The sequence below is a fragment of the Lontra canadensis genome, unplaced genomic scaffold (genome assembly GCF_010015895.1).
Source record: "Lontra canadensis isolate GAN:19392208 unplaced genomic scaffold, GSC_riverotter_1.0 scaffold33, whole genome shotgun sequence".
In the NCBI taxonomy this organism is placed as follows: Eukaryota; Metazoa; Chordata; class Mammalia; order Carnivora; family Mustelidae; genus Lontra; species Lontra canadensis.
Window position 1 is genome coordinate 13,424,428 of NW_022631027.1, and position 18,725 is coordinate 13,443,152.

The 18,725-nt window shown below is 38.6% G+C and overlaps 1 protein-coding gene across 4 annotated transcripts in view; it reads left to right on the forward strand.

The window, feature by feature from the left end:
• Positions 1-18,725, forward strand: part of CDC14A (cell division cycle 14A) — a 170,507-nt gene that overhangs the window by 83,084 nt on the left and 68,698 nt on the right. For all 4 annotated transcript variants that reach the window (XR_004383811.1, XR_004383809.1, XR_004383810.1 and 1 more), the window contains exons 7-8: positions 2,431-2,493; positions 14,976-15,063. Coding sequence is in view for 1 of the 4 variants with exons in the window: in XM_032867221.1 (XP_032723112.1) it covers positions 2,431-2,493; positions 14,976-15,063 (151 nt within the window). In the remaining 3 variants the exon portion in view is untranslated. The remainder of the gene's footprint in view (positions 1-2,430; positions 2,494-14,975; positions 15,064-18,725) is intronic.

The window sequence follows — 18,725 nt, forward strand, 5'->3', positions numbered from 1 at the left end:
AGTTGAGAAAATTGGTATGATCAGTATGCTACTTTTATGTATGTTTGTTTTTGACTTTAATATTTCATTTAAAAATGAATTTAAACTCTGTGAAATTTTAAGATAGTTCCAAGTATTTTTCTTTCCATTTAAAGATTGTCAGCATACTGTAGGCCCCCCCCATAAGTAGTGTCTCCATCCTAGACTTCTAGTAGCACAAGTTAAGAACATGTATGGAGAGATAATTCAATATATAATTCACAACTATAGCATTAAAAAAGTATGCCCGGGGGGGGGAATGTAATTTATTTATTATTGTTGTTATTATTTTGCCTATTCTGCCACCTGGTACAGGCTGTTTCTTTTATAAATGTATGAAGTTCAGAAAGAGTTAACATTGGAATATCCTCGCCTATTATGGTAACTTGGTAACTGGGTATAGAAATTTATGACATCCTTCCTGTTAGAGAGGAAAGGTGTGACTTTGTTCATGGATAAGGTCTTCTGTAAATTTCTTGTTTCATCGAGAGCTGGGGCTTCTTTTACCCAAACGTAGATGAGATTTTAGAAGATCTGACAGATGTTCAACATGTCCTTAAGCAACTGAGACACATTATCCCCCTCCACACTTACATAAAGCCTTGTGTTGTGGGCAGTTGCGTGGCAGTGAGGACCATACTCCTAAGAGTGTAGACAGAGTATGGCTGCATGTTTGCCTTGTTTGGAAGCATATCTTTCTGATTTTGTTGCATTGGCATCATCATAAGCATGGTTTTACCTGGGTGTGAACTACACACAGAAACATAAGCAAACACACACTTCAAATGAAGAAATAAGGGAGGAAGGTTATAGTCCTGGCTCTGTTTTTCTCACTTCTTTCCCGGGAATGGTACAGATGGATCTACTAAGTTGCTATATTTAAAGGTGAGATAATTTAAATAACTTGCTTTGCTTATAATAGTAGTGGTTGACTAACTCAGCAGTGTCAGGATTTATCATTTATAAGAATCACCTAGAAGGCATATTAACATGTTGATCCTACCCCCAGAGAATCACATTTAATAGTTCTGGGATATGGGGTTTAGGACTCTGTATTTTATTTTATTTTTTTTTATTTTTATTTTTATTTTTTAAAGATTTTATTTATTTATTTGACAGAGAGAGATCACAAGCAGGCAGAGAGGCAGGCAGAGAGAGAGGAAGGGAAGCAGGCTCCCTGCTGAGCAGAGAGCCTGATGCGGGGCTCGATCCCAGGACCCTGAGACCATGACCTGAGCTGAAGGCAGAGGCTTAACCCACTGAGCCACCCAGGCACCCCAGGACTCTGTATTTTAAATCTAAATTACTGAGGTGCTTCTTTTGTAGGTAATTTGTGTTCTGCATTTTAAAAAAAAAGATTTTATTTATTTGACAGACAGAGATCACAAGTAGGCAGAGAGGTAGGCACAGAGAGAGGGGGAAGCAGGCTCCCTGCTGAGCAGAGAGCCCGATGCGGGGCTCGATCCCAGGACTCTGAGATCATGACCTGAGCTGAAGGCAGAGGCTTAACCCACTGAGCCACCCAGGCACTCTGTGTTCTGCATTTTAGAAAATGCTGGTCTCGAATGTATTTTTGAAGATAGATGTCCTGGAGCTTGGCTTCATAGTTTCTTCAATTTTTAACGGTTCGAATATGTAACTTTTAAAAGTAACAGTGGTTTTGTATTCTATTACAGTCTGTACAGCTTCATGACTTATAAAATAAAACATTGTCCTCTTCAAAATATTATATTTGAGCAAGCTAGATAGTTTTTAAAAGTTATAAGTCATTAGTTATAAAAAAGAGTAATGAATGTGTTCTTTGTGTTGTTAAAAAGTACCAGCTCTTCCTCTAAATTGTAAGAGCAGACAAGTACACTTTTACTCTGTCAGTGACTATGACCATAAAACAAATGCTCTCGAGCAGTTTTAGGAACAAAGAAGGGCCTATGAAGTAAAAATGCCCTTTTTGCTAAGTATCTCATTAATGATCAAAGGAAAACAAAACCTCCCAAGAATAATTGATTTTTCTTCTCCTATCTGAAAAGTTAATTACTGTTATATATTCTATCATAGTTTGATATGAATTAATTGCCCGGTTCCCAATAGGTTTTAACTCTACATTTGCTAGTATGTTCCATTTTATATACACAATTAATTTACTACATACAAAACTAATGTAAATAAGGACTCTAGATATATTTTGCAGGACAAATTTTCATGCTTTTCTTACTGTTAAGTCCCACTTGTGAGATGGTCTCAATGCACACTTATCAATGTTAGAAGGTGATTTCTAGATACACATTTTAAATGAAAGGTTTCAAGCTTTTCAAACTTCAGATTAGTGAGAATCATTTGTGAGCAGGAATTCTAGGAATGGCTAGAGGACTTACCAATTTGGTGTGGAAAAACTAATTCAAATTCTGCTTCTAGGGATTACAACATGGATTTTTTGACTTTGAGACATTTGATGTGGATGAATATGAACATTATGAGGTTTGTACATTTTAATTTTTTACAAGATATAATTTCATTTAATTAAAATCCCCTGTACTCCACTCCCCCACCTTGTTCCCTCCCCGGCCCCAACACTCAGGTATTGCAAATTGAGTGACTCCTAAAGTAAAAGCATTCTGGGGGGTTTCTACAGCTGTCAGTTTTTTCCTTTCAGCTTTGGTTATTGCCTTTGAACCAGGAATACCAGAATTTTAGTTTGGGAAAATGTTTAGTTTGGGAAAAGGACATTATCTGTGATGTCCTTTCACTAAACTTCCATTAACAATTACTTTGCACATTTAATTTATAAGAAAAAATAATTTCAAAATATAGTTTGATAGAGAAACTGAGTTACTGTTATTTTAAAAATTCAGATTCTGTTTAAAACAAAACTTTACTTGTAATATTTTTGTTATATTGTAGTATCTTTTGACTGCATAAATTTAATTTTTAAATATGGTAATTGAATTTACCTAGTTCTACGAATTGGCTGAATTTTTTTTCCCATTGCATCATGGAGGTTTTGAATAATGTCTTGCTTGTTCAGTGATGCAGAGTTTAGGCAAGGGCTGTCCCAGCTAGGTTGCTGTATAAGGAGATGTTGAAGAAACAGCTTTTCTGGAAGATGAGAAGCCTGTAGAATGCGAGTAGGCCCATATTCTATGGAAGTGAACTCACCTGTTGGGGTTCTCCAGACGACTTGTGAAATGTATCACTACTCTGAGCAAGAGAGGGCAGCCCTTCCCCTTTGCACTCTAGTTCAGGATCTCTGTTTGGATATCCTTCTTATAAGTTAAACTTAACCAGTCTGAAAAGAAACTGACCATCTTCCACTCCACTACGGTCTTCTGCTTCATTCGTCTGTATTAATGGTACTACCTATCCTGCAGTTCACCCAGGCTCAAGAACAGGAATGCTTCTCTTTCCCTCCCGAATCAAACCAGTATTTGAATTCCTGCTGTGTGTTTCATCTTCCCTGTGCTCTCTGTTCTCCCTTCCTTCCCTCTGGCTCAGGTGTCGTGCCCTCTCTTGTGGACTATGAGAAGCACTCTCTAATGAGCATGGGTCCTTCTCCTTTTGGTCAGTTTCTCATCCACGTGACTTGAGGGATCTTAGAACAGAACTCTCATCATTCTTGGCCCTAGACTGCATTGCTTTGCAGAAATGGGGATCACCTCCTCTGTGCTGGCATTCTTAGCATGGATGGGCTCCAGCCCGCCTCGAGAGCCTTGTCTCTTGTTTGCTTTTCATGCGCCTTCTGCCTGCCAGCCCCACAGAGCTGCATGCTCACGGTTTCCCTAGTGTCCCCATGTCCTGGCTGAGCTTCCTTTCTGCCACATGCCCATCCCCTCTAGCGTTTCCCCTCCTCTGTTTTGTGTGGGTCACATCTACACAGAGCATTACTCTCTTGAGTATTTTCTCCCTTCACTTTCATGTGTTACAATTTGTACTTTCCATGTTTCCTGTATCTTGGTTTTATTTTTCTTACTGGGTTGCAAATTCCTTGTGGATAGGACATGACTAAGTGGAAAAATACATACTGAATACTTGGATAGAAAGGTTTAATATCATAAAACTGCTATTTCTCCTCAAATTAATAAATGTAGTACAATTTATTAAAAATATTGAATTTTTTTAGCCATAAAAGCATGGTTGTCATGGCATTTTTAGTAGCAAAAAAAAGAATCCCCCCATCAAACCCCACCCCAGCTAGAAACAGAGACTGTGCACTCATAAGGGAAGGCTGAATGATTTATAGTATATACACACCATAGAATGTTATGTGCTGATGTGAAAAAGTGAATTTGAGCTATACCACTTGACTTGGAATGATTTCTATAATACATTGTTTAGAAGAAAAGATACAGATAAGTGCTCGTAATATAATCCCCTCCTTTAATTAACAGTAAAAGATCCCATTTCACCCATATATGTATATCTGTATTATGTGAGCAGAGTTGATTTCCTGTGACGCTATTAAAACTGAAATTTTAGAGGACCCCCCCCCCACACTTGTGTGGGCATCTTTTAAGGTCCTATACCTAATTTTGTATTCATAATTTTGTATTCTTTTCTTAAAGTGGACTTCCAAATTAGATGTTTCATGCTCCATGTATATGAGCATGGAGAAAATGATATGGCAAAATGCGAAGTCTATTTCCATTAAAGGAGATACTGGGGTGGACACTCAAGAGGAGGAGAAAGGAACAATACCACAATAAAAAGAAAAAATTAGTTGGCATTTTACTTATTCCTTCATCTTTTTTTAAACCTTAATGTGGATGTCGAGAGGTAGTTGGAAAAGCTATTGAAAAACCTGAGACAGTAGAGTTTAATTCTTGCAAACCAACCAACTGGCCAACTAAAAAAAAAAAAAAGTCTGTTAAGAATGTGGTCATACCGGGGCGCCTGGGTGGCTCAGTGGGTTAAAGCCTCTGCCTTTGGCTCAGGTCATGATCCCAGGGTCTTGGGATCGAGCCCCACATTGGGCTTTCTGCTCAGTGGCGAGCCTGCTTCCCCTTCTCTCTCTGCCTGCCTCTCTGCCTACTTGTAAAAAAAAAAAAAAAAAAAAGAATGTGGTCATACCCTCGCCTGAGTAAACGAACAACCATAACAACAACCACAACCCAGGTAATAATGGGAGGCAGGAGGCAGTTGGTGAACATTTGAAAAGTTTTCTGTCAAATTGCTTCCTTTCTGAGAATGATATATCCATTCTATCATAAAGCCCAGGAAAAGAAAATCACAAAGAGAAGTATGCTTTTTGGGGAGTGAGCATGTCATAAATGCTACTTAATGAATAAATAAAGGAACTCTGTTCCCGACAGTCTGTGGGCCTGATACTTTCTTGTCATAATTTCGCTCACTGTTCTCTCACCTGCCTTAGTGAGTTTGGACAATGGGTGAACTTGTGGGATAGCTAGAGACACATATTTTGTGTTTTCCAACAAAGCCGGTATTCCAATGGAGACATTGTGGTTTTCAAAGTAAAATTTTATCATTGACAGCAAATTAGGAGACTGTAAGTCTTGGATTAGTGGGGAACGTTCAGGATGAAGTTTTTCCAAGACACTTCTTGACAGAACTACATTTAATATATAATTTGGCTCAAGAAGAAGCCTATATTAATGAGACTGCATCTCTGTGTGAGATTGAAGGGCATTTTTATGATAAGAATGCCAAATGTTAATGACAAGATCAGCAGAACATAAGAAATACTCACTTTATAAAGTCTACAGGTAAATCTCCGGCCATTCTGCAAAGGGTTATGTCCATTGTCCTCCTGTGATTCATGGGTCTAGAGCAGTGCTGTCCAATAGGAATATAATGAGAATTATAGATACTTTAAACATTCTAGTAGCCATATTTAGGAAAAGTAAAAAGAAATGATAAAATTAATTTTAATATATTTTATTTAATCCAATATTCCCAAAATATCATTTCAACATGTAATCAGTATAAAATCATAATAAATAATAAATAAATAAATAATGATAAATTAAATAATAAATATTTATATATATAAATAAATAAAAACAATAAATAAATAAATAATATTAATGAAGTATTTTACATTTTTATTTTTGAACTAAGCCTTCAAATCTCAGCATGTAGTTTGCTCTATGGCACATCTCAGTTTGGACTAGTCACTACTAGTCACTACTAGTTTGGACTAGTCACTACTAGTCACTACTACTACTACTACACCCAATATGGAGCCCAGTGTGAGGCTTGAACTCATGACCCTGAAATCAAGACTGAACTGAGATCATTAGTTAGAATCTTAACCAGCTGAGCCACCAGGTGCCCCTGGACTAGTCACATTTCAAGCGCTCAGTAGCTACATGTACCTAGAGGCAGATTCTGTGGGGACGGTCTTGACCATGAACTATTGGAGTTCCTCAGAACGACATGGAGCCTGGGATAAACAGAACAGTTTATATGGCCTTGCTTTAGGTGATCTAATTATTCACATAAGAGTTAAAGCCCTGTCATATTTAGAGGGGTTTGGGTAAGATATCTCAGACTCTTGCTCTATTTTCATGGGACTTGCAGAATGGTCCATTAATTATTGATGAACAAAAGTATCTTCCAAAATGTGGTCTCTCAGGTTCTTTACCACGCTGTTGAACTGTGCATTCTTCACTTTGGTGCTGATCAAATAGTTGTAATTCTGACAGCTATGCTGTGAAGGTCCCATAAAGTAACTGCAAGAAGATAGCCCCAAAACTTGCCCTAAGAATCAGTGTCCAAACAATCATACTTTTCCAACAGGTTTCTCAAGGTATTTTCTTTTTCTTTTTTTAAAAAAGATTTTGTTTATTTATTTGAGAGAGAAAATGAGAGAGGGAAAGAGAGAGCATGGTGAAGGGAGGGTCAGAGGGAGAAGCAGGCTCCCCGTGGAGCAGGGAGCCCCATGAGGGACTCGATCCTGGGACTCTAGGATCATGACCTGAGCTGAAGGCAGTTACTTAACCAACTGAGTCATCCAGTTGCCCCCTATCTCAAGGTATTTTCAAACAACTGAGAGAGCAGTCACTCCTGTGAAACATGGCCATTCATGGGTTTACTTGAAAAGTGGAAATAGACCTTTGGCCCATGGGAACAGCAGTGAAGATGAAAGAGCTTCAATATTGAAATTATGTTTCTGTGGGTATGTGAGGAGCTGTACCCTCACATACCTCTATATGGTAACTGCTCATGTAGGATAATCTGCCTGTGAGGCCCTGCAGTAGCATCCATACACAGAGTCCGCCTTCAGTCAGCCTTTTTAAAACTCTTTTTGGGGGGACTTTCCTTACCTTGCCGAAAATGAATGGTGCTGCTCTTAGGCATTATTTTAAGTCATTATTCCTCAAAGAGAGCTTGAAGTTGTGTCTTTTGTTTGTTATTTGGATGTCTCTGAGGGGCTTTCTACTGTTGACCGGAAGTCTGCCGTCTTTGATGATGTCTCTGTGTTGGCCACACACAGACTCCCAGAGCAGCATCCTGTCCCCAGGAGAGGGGAGGAGCAGAGAGGGGCAAAGAAACAAGCTTCAGGGGCAGCATGTGGAGATGCCTCCTCATTTATTACCCCATCCAGAATTTGGGCCATGTAATTGCAAGAAGTTGCCTTAAATACTCTTTTGGGGATTAGATGGAGTTTCAAGTTTATGTAACGCCTGCTTCAAAAATGAAGAAATTACATTGACATCATGCTTGGACTTATTTTACATCTTCCACCATCTTTTTCTCCCTGCTGTGAATCATTCCTTTTTTGAGAAAAGAAAAAAAAAAGTGCTTTCTGTGAAGTAGCATTGTCAGTGTGAGGATAGTTCCCAGAATTATTGACTTGACACTTTGCTTTCACAAGCTGCCAACCCGGGGCCACTTTACCAGTGGTTACTTGATGGGTGCGGTTAGAGTTGCCCCTGGTTACCACAGGCCGGGTGCCGGACCGGCGGGTTACTGCCTGCTTGAGCATGGAGACACAGTTCGGGGCCTTCTCTTGTTTCTCTCATCAAGGCGCACGTGGAAAAGGATAATATTTGCTCAGCACCCTGTGATTATAGCTCACAGCTGTCGATGACTGGCCTGGAGCCTCTGGCTGCCCTGGTCCCTGCCCAGGCAAATCCATTCTGTTTCACTGGGTGGAAAGCTTTGTCCAACAGAAATAATGATGTACAGATCAACCTTTGTTATGTGAGGGTCAGGAAGCTGTATACACTCTTTATGGCCTCAACTTGATAACTTTTCAGTTTGTTTATTGAACAGATGTTTATTAAGTACCTCCTGTTTTCTCAGTATATTTGCTAGGTCTAATACTTTCTTTCTTTTTTTTTTTTCCTCAAGAGGGTTCCTACAGTATCATCTCTTCATGTGTGGGATTAGAGCCTTTGTTCTTATCATCTGCTCTCTTAGAATCCATATATTCTTGCAGAAGTTATCATGTCTGACCTTTGTCACAAGCCCCTTCTTCATGTTTATCAGATGAGTTGTCTACACAAAATTTCTTCTTTGTTCATGGCAGACTGAATGTGGGAAATTTTGCTCCTGAAATAGTCTAGTAATTAATAAGTCATTATTATTGGCTGTCCACCTACTGGGTATTCTTCTGGGAAAAGAGCATTGCTATTCTAGGTGACTTCACATAATCTTAGCCACATCACAACAAGCCCACGTGGGAACTGTTTATGAGAAAGTGTTGGTCAATTCTGGATGTCTGGGAGTGGGTCTTGACTCTTGGGCCTCTTCCATATTACTGTCAGAGTGTATGTCTTAGAAATTGAGTCTGATTATATCAGTCTCCTGCATTGGGTCCTCTATGGGCTCCACACTAACCAAAAGTGTGGAGGAAATGCAAACTCCTTAATACAGTCCCAAAGGCCCCCTTGATGTGGGATTTTCCTTCCCCTCCACTCTTGCCCTTTTCCCTTCCCTTCCCAGCCCCAACACCACATAGCTTCCCAGACTGCAGCATTTCACGCTCTTGTTCCCCCTCATGCTCGCAATCCCTCCTTTCCTGCCCACCATTTTTACGTAGATGTGTCTAAGTCATTCCCAGCTCTTTGGGAGCTCTTCTCACACAGTGTTGCTGGATGCTGTTTACACATCTGTGTCTTCCCTGCACTCTGGCTCCTTGAGGTCAGGAACCATGTCTTATTCATCTTAGTATGAGTAAGTACTCAGTAGTGTAGTATACTCATAGTGGGCGCTCATTAAATGTTTGTAGAATGAAAGAATAAATAAATGATTAAATGAATACTGAAAACAGAAGTATAGCACCTTCCAGGATATTTGATATAATCTGTTAGAGATAACTACTTTTCAGTGGAAAGTGACCACGACTTATTAATGAAGAATGCATTCTGATTTTGTAGTACCACTCCTGGGGAAGAAGGTACTGACTATGGCAGACAACATCTTTAAATGATGTTTCTTTATTTCATTACCAGCCAATCTATGCTTCAGGAGTGAGTTTTTGTTTTTGTTTTTAAAAATTTTATTTATTTATTGGAGAGAGAAAGAGAGCATGAGTGGGGGCGGAGGGGCAGTTGTGGGGAGAAGCAGATTCCCTGCTGAGCAGGGAGTCCAATGAGGGGCTCCATCCCAGGACGCTGAGATCATGACCTGAGCTGAAGGCAGGTGCTTAACCAACTGAGGTACCCAGGCACCCAAGAGTGAGTTTTTTTGTTTTTGTTTTTTTAAAACCTGTTATGTGCAACACAGATTGCTAGGTATTATAGTCTTCAACCAGGCTGTCTCTGTAACATCAGTTTAGTTTAATATATGAGCAGAGACTGTCCCCAGGTTGACTATGTCATCCTTCATTGCAGTTAATAAGTAAATTGTCAAACTGGGTGGTGTAGACTCCTCAGGTCAGCCTTCTGTATATACCTTGCTCATGAAGCTTAGGTCTCCCATTGCTCTATGCACCACCTCAGGTCACCAGTAGAGTTACTGCTGTTGAACACTTGAGGTATGTTTCAAGGCTTTGCTTTGGATTAAAATTTGTCTACCAAACTAAAGTGTAATCCAGGTGTTGCTTGCTTGGTCTGCCCTCTTGTTCAAGGATTACTGAACTAGAAACATGTCAGTTTCCGCCCTTGTTATTTCTCATAAATTCCTGCCACAGGACTGGAGTTAAGCAAGCTCCAGAATGAGGTAGGTGAGCATGTCCTCACCACCTGGAGGCAGCATAGAAGTATGCCTCCCACAGGGATTTGACTACTCAACTGTTAGAAGCATCTTCTGAAGCTATCCTGCAGTACTGATTATACCACTCAAAGGCTCCAAGTTCAAGGGAGCAGAACGCCTTCCTGGACCCTGCAGCTACTAATGTGGAGGGACCCAGTATTGCCATACCTACTGATCCACTATGCCCATTCCTGGTTCAAAGATCATGTTGGTTAACTCTATAAAATGTTTTGAGGTCTACCTTGTCCTAAGAATTTCCCATGGTTTTTTCCTTCCTCTTTAATTGCTGTTTGGTTTCTGTCCAAGCTTCTTAAGAGAGCAGCCTTGACTCTGTTATTAGGCAGTCAGTTGGTGACGGTCTAGTTTTTACCTTTGTGAGTCTCATGAAACTTCCTTGCCCATAGAAGAGTCAGCAAACCAGATGGTTGTGTTTGATTTCCTTCCTACTTGATTTGTTCTGTGGCCACTCTCTAATTCTGGACACCCCCTTTCCTTCCCTAACTTCTAAGGTTCCGTCCCTTGCTTTTCTCTTCCTTGCATCTCAGGCCATCTTTCTCAGGTTTCCTTTGCAAGCACTTTCTCTTCCTTCGCCCACCTGAAACGCTGCCCTTCCCTAGGGCTCTGGTTTGTTGTTGAACATGCTCTCTGTGAGTGAGGGCACCTGCTTGCAAGTTTCAACAATCGTATATGTGCCTGTGGCCTCAAATTGCCATATCTTGAGCAGTAGCACCTGCAAACATGCCCTGGGTTCCTGCTGCCAGCGTCTGCATCAGCAGAGGCATCACTGGCCTGGGCTGCTGGTTTCTCCCACACATGTCTCCCCACCCCAGCTGGAGTGAGCAGAGGTGAAACAGTCATCCACATGGGGCCCTCCTCTTTCCCTCCACCACACGGTCTCTCTCAAAAGCGAATCTAAATTAATAATCTAGAGTTTAATTATCTAAAGCCAGATGGCATGGCATTTTAATTTAAACCAAATAACTCAAATATTTACTTTGCTTTGAGAACATAAAATGCCAATTACTGCCGCATATTTGCATTTATGTAATACAACTATACCATCAACACTATTTTATTGTTTCAGAAGTTAGGGAAATATAAGGAAGGTACTTTTTAACAAATAAAGGGAGACTTTGTAGTTCTGCCTTTTTGATTTTTCAAATAGTCTTGTACCATCATTATACCTCTTATATGCTTCTATTATAGCTCTTTTCAAAGTGTAATGCAACTTTTTTTTTTTTAATTGGTATCTTGGTCTCGGCTTCTGTAACAAAAGTACCATAGACCGGGTGGATTAAACAACAAACAGTTATTTCTCACAGTTCTGGAGGCTGGGAAATCCAAGGTCAGGGCACAAGCAGATGCGGCGTCTGGTGGCCTTCTTCTGTGGCTGCTTTCTCTGTGTGTCTTCTCATGGTAGAAAGGCAAGGGCGCTCCCTGGGTTCTCTTCTATAAGGACGCCTATCCCATTCCTAAGGACACCATCCTTATGATCTGATTGCCCCCCAAAGGCCCCACTTCCAAATATTATCATACTGGGAGTAGGTTTTGACATATGAGTTTTGAGGTGGACACAAACATTCTGTCTATAGCAATGGGTAAAAGATAGAGCTAATAGCACCCACCTCATAGGGCCGGTGCATGAAATGAGTTGCCTATAACAGAGTAGAGCCTGGCACACAGTCAGAGCTATCTATGTATTTGCATCTGTTATCATTACTGTTCTTTGTCACTCCCACTTGCTTTCATGAAGGCTCCTTAAGAGCACAGAGAAAATAGTTTTTATCATTTTATGTGTGACACCAAGTTATAGTCTTTGAGACATAATAAAGGCTCAGCAAATGTTTTAAGGAATGATGAATTGTGCTTAAACACTGTTTGTCCATGTTGTCCTAGAAAGCATATCTGTTGATAAAGGGAATCAATCCTGTAATCCTGTAATTGTTGACCTCAAGGTCTGTCTTTTCTGTTTTATTGTCTGTTTATTACAATGGTAAAATGCCAGGTGATTTTCAGTATTGGGACTGAAAAATATATTTGTGACCGTTACAACAGAGGCATGCCTTACCAGCATAGATACATTTCTTAGATGTTATAAAAATTTATGTTTTCAAGTCAAATTATGTTTAATCTTTTATTTTTCCAGTTTTAATACTTATTTACTTTGTAAGAAAACTTGATTTTTTTCCAAAATTTTATTTTAAATGCAGCAGCAGAGTTAGATATTTCAAAGAAATCTGGTTGTAGAGTGAATCTTTTGTAGGCTGAAGAATCCATTGTAAAGTGAGTATTGACACTTAAATATATGTTTCAGGAATTCAAACTTTTTATTTTATTTTCTTATAGTAAGAACAGGTGCAGTTTTCCTACATAGTCCTTGGTAGGCAGGAGGCTTTGGAATGTAAGACATAAAACTATCCTCTTGCCTCATCCTTGCTGAGATGTTTGTAAAATATGGTAGGGTTGGAAAGTACCTTCAGTTCCTGTCTGACCTAGATTTCTTTGAAGTGTGTGTGTGTGTGTGTGTGTGTGTGTGTGTGTACTTAATTAGAAAACCAATTTGTGTCCTCTTAAATATTTTATTATTGATAAATATTGACATTTGTATAATTCACTGTGAAAGAAGGCACAAATATTAATTTGGGAAGCTTACCGAAGTAAGCTTATATTAGTCAGTTGAAATCTGTAACTTTCTTATTGTTTTTTTCAGATTTGGATCTAAGACCCAAATCTCATTGTTTACCCCATCAACCTTATCCAAGCTACTGAATATAGTCCAATATTATCTAATGTTTACCTTTTTGGGTAGGCAGTTTTGCAAACATATTCTTTTGGTTTTGTGAGTGATGTATCTTAGTAAGTCTACTTTCTTTCTCCATATGATTGATTATAAAAGGTTACTGTTTAACCAAATGTCTATAATCCAAATAAATGGATGTAGCACAATATATTTGTCTAGGCTTACTTAGTGGTCAAGGATACAGAAACAGTGAACATAGAAACCAGTTTTCTTTTACTGTTCATAAAGAATTGCCTTTAGCCTTTTGGTGATTAGAGCATACCTTTATTTTGGAATTTTTAAATAGTGTTTTAAGTATATTAATTAGTTAAGGAGGGATATTGGGTCATTAGAGACTGCTTTCTTTAAATAAGAAAAAAGTTTAAGTATCATAGAGAGTTATATATTAGATTCTTTATTCAAATTGTTATGAATAGATAGTTTTGCCCGAGATACAATTTGGTATATGGAATCATAATACTCAGTAGCTCTGAGATTTTATTTCTGGATTATGCAGATATTACATTTATTATAGTTAAGATGAATGCAATTCAGACATTTATAAAGTGTCACTAAAGTTTCATTTATAACTTCTTATGACTGAAAAGAAACATCTCATTTTAAACATAGAAATTGTACAGCTAAGTTTTGATTTTCATGAAAATTGGAAATGGTAGTAGCATAAGTAATTAAAGTAGAGGCTTCCGTGTCCATCATGGTGTTATTCCAGTTAATCTAACAAATACTCAGAAGTTCTTACGGTAGAATGCAGACTGTATTTGGTACCTAGTCCTGCCGTTGAAGTGTGTGCCATGTGGCGGTGGAGGAGAAAGCTTTTCTAATGGATAGTCTTGGCCCAGTAAAGAGAACTGCTTTCCTTCCCAGCCTGTGGAGGTACCTGTGCAGTGCTAGAGAGCCCGGAGGGTGGAGATGGAGACTAGAAGCTGGCCTGGTGGTGGGATGGGGGTGAGGGTTGTGTGTGGGCTAAAGAAAGCTCATGTGAAGAAGTGATGCATAGGTTTTACGATGCATTGCACAGATGTTCCCCACTTCCCTGCAAACCTTGGGTGTCTTCAAACCTGCCCCAGTGTTCTATGGGTTTAGAGGCACATCAGGAAGAGAAGGAAATGGAGGAGATCATGGAGCAGTGGGAGGATGCTGGGCCCCTTCCCTGGTCTCCAAGCCTTTTCTGAGGATCCTATAGAGAATGTAGACAAGAAGTTGACAACTGGTGATCGAAGTTGGGCCACAGGTGTGTTTCATTTGGTTTCATTTTATTTAAAAACTTAACTTAAAATAGTCAACATGAGGTATAGAGAGATTCACATAAAAACCCATTCAGCAGGTCAGCCACATTCAGTTAGCCTTTCCTGCAGGGTGACTCTTTAGCTGGAGCTGAGGAACCACCAGCCTTTACTTATGTCTCTCACCTGGCCTGTGTAGCTGTTTGGGTTTGCAGCCCCTGCCGGAGACCGTGGTGGACTCGTTTGTGGTATACCTCGAGGATCTGATGATCCTCTGTTCTTCACTCCTGCCTCCTTCCATTTCCCACTTGAAATATCAGCATTGACAACAGTAGCGACCTATAAAAACAGAAAAAAGGAAGTGTGTTCATTATGACCCTGATATTTATAATTTTTTTTCATTCTTTAAAATATGTTTACCATGTTCATGGAAAGTGCTGATATTTCCTTTTATCTTCTCTCCCTTTATTTATTGTGAGGATAAGCAATGTTTGTTTTCATTGCAGGATAGCTGGGAGACAAAATTATTTTAAGCAAAGTACCTCCACTTTAAGGTTTTTTAAACTTTTCAAACAGTCTAGGTAATAAAGCTTTTTCTAAAGAGGATTGAAGTATCATTTTGAGAATCAGATGCATGTTTTTATTTTAAGTTGTTTAACGTTACCTTCATGAACGTCCCATAGTACTAACAGAATGAAAAGCAGTTTTATTTGTAAGGGTTTCCTAAATTGTATAAGAATTATAAAATATTTTTCTTCTCTTTTCTCACAAATTTCTACCAGCGAGTTGAAAATGGTGACTTCAACTGGATTGTTCCAGGAAAATTTTTAGCATTTAGTGGACCACATCCAAAAAGCAAAATTGAAAATGGTAGGTTTGTTCTTTACTTTGCCATCCGAAAATTTATTTCAGTTCATCTTCAATTTCTTAATTTCCTCAGATAATCCTTTCTTTTGGTACTATTCCCCAAAGAATATTTATTTATTAAAAAAATTGAGCTGTAGTAATTAGTGTGTTAAATATTACAGTTTAGTAGGTGGATTTATAATCCTGTTTTAAAACTAGAAAATTTGGGGGGCACCTGGGTGATTCAGTTGGTTAAGTGTCTGCCTTCGGCTCAGGTCATGATCCCAGAATCCTGGGATCGTGTCCCGCATTGGGCTCCCTGCTTCTGCCTCTGCCTCTGCCTCTCCCTCTCACTGTCTCTCATGAGTAAAATTAAACAAACACACACATACCTAAAAATAAATAAATAAATAAAACTAGAAAATTTTTAAATTGCCATAAAAAGGCACTTTACCTGACCCAGTTATCAAAGAACAATCTGAGAAGCAAGCTGGTCAAACTAGTAAATAGATTGTTGAATTCTCTCAGTGGTTCTGAGATTTATTTGGTGGTAGAATGCTACATTAAGGTATTCTTTGGGGAACATCATGTAGAACAATAACAAGGGTGATGATAATAGGTGTCATTTATTGAGCAGTTGCTATGCGCTAGTTGCTATCTAAGCAACACATTGTCTCATTTAATACACACCTCTATGAGATACAGGTACACGTATCTCCATTTTGCAGAGGGAGAAACTGAGGCTTATGAGTAAGGAATTTGCCCAGAGTAATAAGGGGAACTGGTTCTCCATCCCAGAGCTGGGCACCTAAACATTGCCAGTACACTGATCTGTTTATTTCCATTATGATAATGAGAACAACTTTCTAGCTCCCAGTAATTAAATTACTCATTGCTATATATATAGCTAGGGGCATACGTACTCAGGAAGACAAAAACAAAACAGTGAAACAAAATCAGCTATGTAAGTTTTCCCATTAATATTTTCTATTTTTTTTCATCTACCAACATTCCTAGAAGACAAGTAATGATAGGCACCAAAGGTTTAAGAACAATTTATGGGAGGAGTACATAAAATTTAAAAATTTCACCTGTGAACATAATAGCCTCCCCCCTTTTTTGTTGTTCTTTATGTGGTCATAGATCTGGGACATTAGTCTTTTAGGGAACATAATCTGAAACCCCAAGTTTAGATTTATTCTCCTTTTATCACCATTATCTTCCTAAGGATTAATTCTAAAATCTAGTTCCATTGTATATTGTGAATCATGCATCCAGATTTGCTGATTTATTTGAGCTCCCACAGATATGCTGCTTATTTCATGCCTACGACGTATCTTCCAGAGAACTCTGTTTGAATCATGGATTCCCTGTGATGGGTGATGCAAGTCTAGAGAGTTAAGCTACCAAATAGGAGCCCTGTGTACTGAAGCCAGAATTACATCTTCTCATTCATGAGTCTGCTAATGAATCTATTTTATTCCAGACATTGATTAACCTTTGTCACGTTGGGTTGTCATGAGTAACATGTTAAGTGCCTAAGGAAACTGCTTTCTGGCACTTGGTCTTTAAAGACAGAATTGATTTGATTTACCTTTGGCCTTCTGTGCAAAATGATCTGACTCAGACCCAGAAAATCTTAGAAGGTGTTTAGTTTCAGTCGTGGCTTTGTTGGTGGGCGTTCGTTTCATGAAGTTGAAAGAATTTTGCCATTTAGGATTCCTGTGATTTATGACATTTTCTTCAAGAGAAGATGAGAAGTGTAACTTATAGAATCATTTAAAATCTTTTTAGAGAGCTAATACATGCTTATATTAAAAAAATCAAATGCAGATGAATTAATAAAAACCACATAAGGGTGACCTATAATTCTACTCAAGTTTTCTAGGGCTAAGAGTTGGTGGTGGGATTATGGGGGTTTTAATTTTCTTTTCACCTGCTTCTCTGTATTTGCGTGCACACATTTTTTTCCTCTTCCAGTGAACACATACCCACACATACACACTTAAAAAAATAAACCTTTCTTTATTTATAAGCATAGCATTGTGATTACTTTTTTAAGAAAGATTTTGTTTTAGAGAGAGAGAGAGAGAGGGTGAAAGAGGGGAGGGGCAGATGGAGAGGGAGAGAGAGAATCTCAGGCAGGCTCCCTGCTGTACACGCAGCCCCACTCGGGGCTCGATCTTAATACCCTGAGATCATGACCTGAGCCAAAATCAAGAGTTAGCCGCTTAACCCGCAGAGCCACCCAGGCGCCCAAGGATTACTATCTTATATCAGCTTTTTTCACTTAACATATCACAGACTTCTTTCCATGGTAGTAAATGTTGATTTTCATTATACTTTTCTATGACTGCTTTGTATATTATTCAGTAATGTGCCATAATGCTGTTACTTTTTGAATGAGATCTACACTATTTACAGTTTTTCACTTTTCATGGTTGGCAAATGTTCATACATTTCTTTGTATTTCTCCTTTTCTCTCTAAATTCTTAAGTAGTCAGATCAGTAGATAAAAGGCTGTGAATATTTTGTGTGACAGTTCTTTTTTTTTTTTTTTTTGGAAGAGCAGTTGACCTACAGTATTGTATTAGTTTTCGGTGTACAATATAGTGATCGGATATTTTTCTCCATTAGGACATGGTCCCCACATTCAGTCTAGTTATCATCTGTCAAAATGCACAGTTGTTACATTATTAGTGACTATATTCCTCTGGCTGTATATTACATCTGTGTGTCTTGTTTTTTTATAACTGGAAGATTGTACCTTTTAATTGTCAAAAACCTTTAAAAATTCCTTTTGGTTGCATATTATAATGTTGGGAAATAATTATAGCTACATTTGCTTATATGTCAGGAATGGGACTGATAAGACTTTTGCGCACATATCATCTTTTTAAGAATCAGAACCACCCTCTAGGGGAGGTAGGAGTTATTTTTTGGAAGAGAAGGTAGAGACTCAGAGAAGTTACTTCGCTTTCCCAGATTTACACAACCAGAAAGTGGCAGCATGTGGATTCAAACACAGGTCTCTTTGATTCCAAATTTGGTGTTCTTTTTCATCTTACTGCAGAGGAAGTATATGTTCACTATAGAAAATTTAAGCAATATGGAGAAAAAGTCACCTGTAATTATTTAATCTAGAAATAAACACCTAAGATGCTGCTCTATGGGCATCTTTTTTTCCCACCTATGCATCTATTGTGCCCTCTTACGTTGAGGGAAAAAGGTCTGAAATAATTTTGTGATAGAATTAATAGAATTGATCCAATTACAGTGAAATCTCGATGCTTGTTTTTTGTTTTTGTTGTTATTTCTTTCTTTCTTTTTTTTTTTTTAATTGAGAAACTGTTTCTTGAACGTCACGTTAGGGGTTTGTTAATAGAAAAGGTAGATTTTACAGAAATTAACACTCAAATAGCTGTTGCTAGGATGTAGCCAAAGAAGCCTTAAAATCCTAGGATGGGGCAGAATGTGTTGTAAGAGTCTTAAGTGTGTGTTGTGTCAACAAAGAAGAAGTAGAGTTTGTTACAGTCATCTTTGTTCACTTGTTTGGGTGGTGGGGAAGAGAAGGGCTCTAACTTTTTTTGGTTTAATAAATTTGAATTGATACATGAATAATAAAGCAGTAGAATGAAACATATTTTGGATCTCCGGTTTTCCCAACTATACCCCAAACTCTCAGG